The 7,809-nt window shown below is 39.0% G+C and overlaps 1 protein-coding gene across 1 annotated transcript; it reads right to left on the reverse strand.

The window, feature by feature from the left end:
• Positions 1-922: 922 nt before the first annotated feature.
• Positions 923-1,071, reverse strand: LOC121167124 (40S ribosomal protein S27-like). The gene has a single exon (XM_040996509.1). It carries the CDS (start codon positions 1,069-1,071, stop codon positions 928-930), a length of 144 nt encoding a protein of 47 aa, XP_040852443.1. The 3' UTR covers positions 923-927.
• Positions 1,072-7,809: the final 6,738 nt, after the last annotated feature.

Consider the following 7,809-nt stretch of genomic DNA (forward strand, 5'->3'; position numbering starts at 1 on the left):
GCAAAGTTATAAATAGAGAGACAAGAGACAGAAAGAGAGCATCCTTCCACTGGTTCACTCTCTCAAATGACTGCAATGCCTGGAAATTGGTTAGTCTGAAGCTGGGAGCTTGGGACTCTGCCTGGGTCTCCCATGTGGATGAAGGGGTTGAAACATGTGGGCAATGTTCTGCAGCTTTCTCAGGTACGTTAGCTGGGAGCTGGTCTTGAACCAGTGCCCATGCCATATGTCGCCCCTTTCTATGCTTTATAAATGTGCAACTAGAACATTTGAGGTTGCATCCGTGACTTGCATCTCTGCCTCAGACTGTTTTTCTATTGGCTAATGCATTTAAGACTATGCCTAAAGTGATCTTTTTAAGGACAAAGTTAACCACATTGCCATCATGCTTGTCCTCTTCAATCACTTCCAACTAACATGAAACTTCCTGTTGAACTTCAGGCTCTGTGAGGACTGGGATCTGCTGCTACAGCTTTGAGCTTTGCTCTGCCATCAGCACTCAGGGCTCCTGGGCCACGCCCCTCACTCCCCAGAGTCTGCTCAGCTGGAGCCTCTCCTCCAACTTCCCACCTCCCTAGTGTGTCCACCCACTGGGGTCTCAGATCAAGTGCTGGACCTTTGGGCCTCCTTCCTTGGTCCTCAATAGATGAACCCCCCACTTTTAATCTCCAGGCATCCTGAGCTTCTCCTCTCATTACATTTTTCCTACTTGCTCATCATTTTTTGTGTAACTAAATCTGTCCTTTCTCTGCAAATTGTTTTCTCCCTGAAGACAGAGTGCTGCATTGTTCACTGGGGTGTTTCTGCACCTGACACTGACAGAGACTGAGTCTCTCTCTCTCTCTTTTTTTTTTTTGTACCCAAAATGTGTTTCTTGGGAAGGTCTCCCACTTATCTTGATTCAGGGTGCTGTTAATGCTGCTTCCTTCAGGAGGAGCATCCTTCTGTAAGCCTCGCTTTGCCTCCCGTGGGCTGGCAGAGGACAGTGGAGCAGCCGACACACAAAACGACCGTCTGTGCGTGGCTAAAAACCGTGGTGATTTTGTAGCAGCCTGGGCCTTTCACAGCCATGAAGCAGGTACTGGGGCTCTGTGCCAGATGCATCTGCTTGTGTTGCCTCTTCTACTCCTTGGAGAGGGGTGGAGGAAATCCTTGGTGAGAGGCGTGTTCACATGGGGAGGTCATCACCACAGGAAAGGCACACCCTTCCATCTTAGTATTACCCCCACTTTGTCTTTAAGCTGCTACAGCAGGCTTTCTGATACATTGCAGGAAGCACTCCTATTTTTAACTAGAGAGAATTGCTTGTTGTTTTCCTTTGGTTTCAGGTTTCCTTTACAGTTATTTTTGATTGATTGATTTTATGTGAAAGATTTATAGAGAAGAAGGAGAGACAGAGAAAGAGAGGATCTTTCAATCACTGGTTCATTCCTCCCTCAAAAGGCCAGAGCTGAGCCAATCTGAATCCCAGAGCCAGGAGCTTCTTCTGGGTCTCCCACGTGAGTGTAGGGTCCAAGGACTTGAGCCAAACTTTGTTCTTTCCAGGCCATAAGCAAAAAGCTGGATTGGAACTGGAGTAGCAGTACATGAACTGGTACCCATATGGGATCCTGGTGCTTGGAAGTGAAGGATTAGTCAACTAAACCATTGTGCTGGGCCCACATGTCTGGCTTCTTGCACTCACCATCTTGGTATTGAGATTTATCCATGTTCTCTCTTGAGTTAGTCATCTAGTCCTTTTTTATTGCTGAATAATCAAATGGCTGCATTGTCATTTATATATTCATCTGTTGATAGACATTTGGTTTATTAAGAGTCTGGGGGCATTTATACATAAAGCTATTGGAAATAATTGTGTATAGGTCTTCTGGATGCTTCTAATTTTTCTTAGGAGTGGATGACCAGATCATGGGGTAAATAAATGTATGTCTAACTTTACAAGAAATATATGAGAGCTTCAATTTGTCCTCACCTTCACTAACATTTAGCTGATTTCAGTCATCCTGATGAGCATAAAGTGAAATCTCTATGTGGTCAGTAATGTGGAGCATCTTATTAATATTCTTATCTTGCCATTTGTGAATTTGCCTTTGTGAAATGTCTTTTCAAATGTATCTAGTCATTCTCTCACTCACTGGCCTTTTTTTTTTTTTTTTGGTGAGAGATAGAGACCTTTCATCCACTGTTTTACTCCCTAAATAACCACAATAGTTGGAGCTGGAACAAGCTGAAGCCAGGAGCTTGTGCCTGCATTCTGGTGTCCTGCATGGGTGGCAGGGACCCAAGTACCGTACCCAGGTTTCATTACTTGCCAGGTGCATAGGCAGCAGGGAGTTGATTCAAAGGTGGGACATCTGGGTCAGGAACCAGTTCTCCAGAGTGGGATACCAGCACTGCAAGTGGCAGCTTAAGCAGCTTTGCCACAATGCTAGTTCAGATATTTTGTTTATTCTTAAACTGAATCATTTGTCTTCTTAATATTGTGTGGTAATTTTTTTGGCATTTTCTAAGTGAAGTGATCTGTCAGACATATTTTTTCACAAATATTTTTGTCCCCATCTGTGATGTGATTTATTTTCTATAACTGTTTTTTAAAGGAAAGAAATTAATTCTAATGAAGTTCATTTTATCCCCTTTATCATTTATGGTTAGTGCCTTTTGAGTCCTAAGAAATTTTAGCCTATCCCAAATTTTTAGAGACTTTTACCTCTTACAGTTTTTTTTTCTCAATGTTTAATATGTTTTACATTTAAGATCTTAAATTATTTTGAATTAATATTTGTGATGATATGATTTGGAATCGAGGTTTGGTTTTACAGCTTTTTTTATGCTTCCAATAGATATTGAGTTCTTCCAGCTCCATTTATTGCAAGGGCTAGTCCTCCCTTCCCCCAGCGGATTACATCGGTGTCTTTGTTAAATATGATATAAATGTGTGGGTATTTTTTTCTGGACTCTCTGTTCATTTCCATTTATCAATATGCCTGTCTTGATGCCAATACCACATTGTCTTGGTTACTGTTGTCTTAACATAAAGTCTTGTTAGCAGCCTGTTAAGTACTTTAACTTTGTTCTTTTTCTCAACTCATTCTATTTTAAGTTTCTTATCTTTCTGCAAAGATTTTTAAAGTAAACCTGTCCATTTTTTACAATAAAAGCTGGTGGGAATTAAACTGAGATTGTGCTGACTCTGTTGATCCATTGCAGAGAACTGACATTTTCATGATATTAAATCTTCTAAATTTACATATAAAATACATGTATATATTCTAGTAAATGGCATGTATATTTATTTTTTCTGTATAAAAACACAACTAGCTATTTCTCTATTTAGATCTTCTTTAAATTATTTCTACAAATTTGAAAGTTTTCAAATAGCAGACTTTTTGCTCCAATTAGTCCTAAAGATCTTAAGGCTTTTGATTTTATTTTAAATTGTGCTCGAACTTTTAATTTGCCGTGTTTTGCATGGGATATAAGAGAATACTGGATTTTGAATTGTTGATCTTGCCTTTTGCTGCTTTGCTACATTCTTTTTATTAGTGCTAATGTTTTTTTTCCCTAGGTTTTTAGAGGATTATTTTAAACACAATTGTGTTGCCTTTGAATGACATTTTATTTCTTTCTTTTTAATTTCTACTAAATTAACCAATTTTTCTTATTATTTTGGATTAGACCTATGCAGAAATGTTGAATTGCTGCAATAAAAGTGCCCATTATGTTTGCTTCAAGATTATGGGAATATATCCAATATTTCTCCATCTTCATTTCAGCATGTTATTATCTTTTCATATTTACCAAATTAAAGAAGTTTCATTATTTCCCCAGATTTCAGTAAATTTTTGATCATTGAATGGATGTCCTGTTTTGCAAGAGATTCTACCACATCTATTACAATGTCATAATTTTCTCCTTTATTTTGTGAATGTGATGGATTACTTTGATTTTAATAAGCCTCACTTGGTTATAATGAATATTTTTGTATGTTTGTACATTTATTTTAAATAGTTTGTCCTATGAATTTTTGAGTTTGTTCATGAGAAATACTGATCTGTAATTTTCTTATTTTCTTATGTCCTTACAAGAATTTGGGGGGGGTTGAAACTTTTTAGGGGGAAGTGGATGAGACCGTTGCTCCAAATTTTTTTTTCTTCCTGTAACTGAGGGAAGAGGGAAAGAAGGGGGAAAGTTCCACCCAGCATCCTAACTGCATCAGTACCCGGGGATGGGGAATGGCCACCTAATATCATCCCAGGGTCCCAGATGTGGAGCAATCTCTGAGGGTTCTGCTCAAGTGGTTTTGATAGTTCTGAGACACTGTTGCTTACCAGCAGGAGCTATGACCCACCAGGAGAATTCCCCAAGTTCCCCCACCAGGCCACTCCCAGACCCATATGTCACCTGTGCCAGCAGGTACTAGGCTCTTAGCCAATATAGTCTGCTCCCTCCTTCCTGGCCTTTGTATAAACTGGTGGATGTTGTGGCCCAGCCTGCCCTTATTCTTGGGTGACCTTGAGGTGCTGCAGCCTGAACTAGTCCAGCCTGATCCCAACCCCAGGACTTAAGAGTGTTGGGGATTTCCGTGGTCATGGCTACCTCAGCCCATCATTACCCCCTGCTCTTGTATGAACCAGCAAATATTACAGTTTCTCACTTACTTGCCAAGTACAGTGGCCCTGTTGGTGGAAGTTATTCCTTAACTGCAACCTATTCCCTCAGCTCTCCTCCCTTCCACACATTCCCATGCCCCCTTCCCTGAGCAAACCACAGTCCCTATGCCTGGGAGCACATGTGTCCCCAGCCTGGTCTTCTCAAGCCTAGCCTTCCGGTGGGATGGCATGCTAGCCTGGAATTAGGGCTGCCTACTATGGTCCCAAGCTCCTGGTATGTATGCTAGCCTGGGACCCTACCCTTCCACTTGAAATCCAAGTACATTCACAGTTCCCCAAGCCCCAGCCCAGCCACAGCACACCACACCAGCATGCTAACCTAGGGTTCTCGTCTCCCTGCCCTCCCTCCCCTGCCACCCTGCTCAGGATCAAGCATGTGTGGAAATCCCCTGGCTCATTCCACTTTACCTAAGTGCAAGCCCCTTCCCACTGGTGACATTCCCCTGCAAGCCCGCACCCCCAGATACCCTCAAGCCCGCCCATGCCAGCCATAAAAATTTTTATTTTGTTTATTAGGATTATAGAGGTCTCAGATTTGGGAGGTGCTTCCTTCCATTTCTGCTGGATTTTGTGTTATATTCATGATATTTATAGAACTTGCCAAAGAGATCAACTGGTCCTGAATTTTTTTTTTCTTGGAAATGGTTCTCATTGTGAATCAATTTCTTTAATGTAGGAGTTTTCTATTTGTTCTTTTTTCATTTTGGAAAAATTATCTTATGTAAAGAAATTTTCCATTTAAGCTGTCAAATTTAATGACTTAAAATTGCTCATAAAATTTCCTTATTGTCTTCTTAATATATTTAGAGTCTTCAGTGTTATCTTCTCTTATTCCCGATACAAATAATTTGTGTTTTTCTACTTCACCTCACTGTCAGTATTTTGGGATTTTATTTATTTTATTAAACTTGTCAAAGGATGATCTTTTAAAATTTTCTAACTTGAAGTGTTGTTACTTGCTTGAAGAGAGAAAGGTTCACTGCCCAAGTCTGCGGTGGTCTCAGTGGGGCTGGGAATATAATCCAGTTCTTCCACTAGAGTCTTAGTGCCCCAACCACTTGAGCCATGATTTGTTGCCCCCATCCACGTGCAGCTCCACCCCTGGGGTACCCATTAACAGGAAGCTGGAACTAGGAATGGAACTGGGAATCCAACCAGCCACTGTGATGTGGGTTGTGGATATCCCAACCAACACCTTAACCACCAGATCAGAAGTCCACTGCAGAAAGTCATCTTTTCACTTCAATGACATTCTTGAAATAATGGGTCTGTTTTCTAGTTGCTTGTTCTCTTGCTATTATTTCCATCTACATCTTACTTGAGATTTAATTTTCCTTTCCATGTCTGAATTTTTAATGGCATCTTAGGTTATAGATTATCGATTTTTAACTTTGTTTAGTGCAAGTTCTTAGCAATATAAATTTTTAAGTACTGTTAATTGCATCCCACAAATTTGGATATGTTGTGTTTTCATTGTCATCAGATTTGAAATCGCTTCTAATTTTGCTTGTGATTCCTCCTTTGAGGGAAGGAGCAAATTCTTTAGAGGTCTTTACTTGGTCTCCGAGTATTTGGAGATACCTTTTACATAGTTTAAGCTGTGTTATTTGGTACATACCCATTGAGAAGTATGTCTTATTGGTTAATTACAGTTTTGTTCATCATGAAGTATTTCTGTTTTTGCACACCTGCCTTAAGACATATTCTGGTTGGTATTAATAGAGCCTCACCACCTTTCTTAATCTTACTATTTGCATCCTATAGCTTTTTATATCACTTCATTTTCAGCCTATCAGGGTTTTTTAATTTGGAGTGCACCTCTATTATCAGCAAGCATTTTGGATTTGGGTTGCTTTTTATCCCATTCTGATCATCTCTGACTCTTAATTGGGATATTTTGCTTTGTAAACATTTCATGTCCTCACTGATTTGTGTTCTTCTCTGCCTCCTTTTGAGTTGCTTGAATTTTTTTTAGTAATCCATTTTATTTTGTCTATTGGTGTCTAAACTATATTTTCTTATATTCTTTTCAAAAATTATTTTTTTAAATGATTGATTAATTTGAAAATCAGAGGGAAGGATATCTATAGCTATATATCTATAGCATATATTATACATTCTATATTATACATTATGTACTATATAATGCAAAATTGTATGCTACTTATAATTATCTATATAATGCCATATGTTTTATCAGGAATAAAAATTTATATAACATTTAGTGTACAACATACAATATATTATGCAATATTATACATTGTATATTATATTATTAACATAGGACATATAATATTATTATACTATATTATATAAAATATTATATCGATAGATAGAGATAAAACTTCCATTCCCTGATTTACTTCTCAAATGGCCCCAACAGTCGGGTCTAGGCAAGGCCAAAGCCAGAACTCCACACAGGTCTCCTACATGGATGGCAGGTGTTTAAGATGCTCGGCCCATCTTCCCTCTCCTTCCCAGGCACGTTAGCAGCAGGCTGGATTGGAAGTGGAACAGCTGGGACTCGAATGAACACTCTGATACAGGATGCTAGCAGCACATGCTCCAGAACATCAACCTTTTGTATTTTTTTCCTTGATGGTTGTTTGGTGGTTTTAAAAATGCATTTGTGGCTTGTCACAAATAGTGTAAAGAGTTCAATTCACTGGTAATGAAAACATTTGTAACAAAATATTAGTTTACTCCTGCTGTTTTAAATATTTTATCATATATCTTATATTCAATATCAATCATAGGACAGTGATTAATTTTGCTCTAAGTAATCAATTGCCTTTCAAAAGAATTTCACAAAATACCCAGGGTGGTCTTCTGCATTGACCCACATCTTTGTCATGTCTGGATTCTCATGTCTCCTTGCAGATCTGCATTCGCATCTCCCATTCTGATGTTGCCTTTTGGCCTGAAGCATTCCCTTAGCACGGTTTTGTTGAAATCTGTTTCTCTGCTCTCACTTTCCTACCAACTCAGACTTTCCATCATCTTTCTGGCCATCAGTGCTTTTTTTTATTATTATTATTCATTGTTCCCCGTAGATAATGAATTTTTGTAATGGCTGTTTTTAAAGTTTTCTCCTTATTATTGATTTCAAGAGTTTTATTATGCTTAGGTGTAATGTTTT

The sequence above is a fragment of the Ochotona curzoniae genome, unplaced genomic scaffold (assembly GCF_017591425.1).
Source record: "Ochotona curzoniae isolate NIBS_2020 unplaced genomic scaffold, NIBS_Ocur_1.0 patch336, whole genome shotgun sequence".
NCBI classification, from domain to species: Eukaryota; Metazoa; Chordata; class Mammalia; order Lagomorpha; family Ochotonidae; genus Ochotona; species Ochotona curzoniae.

What these genes read in the sequence shown, in the direction of transcription:
- LOC121167124 (XM_040996509.1), bottom strand. Translation starts at nt 1,071, where the DNA reads ATGGCTGTGAAAGGCCCAGGCTGCTACAAAATCACCACGGTTTTTAGC.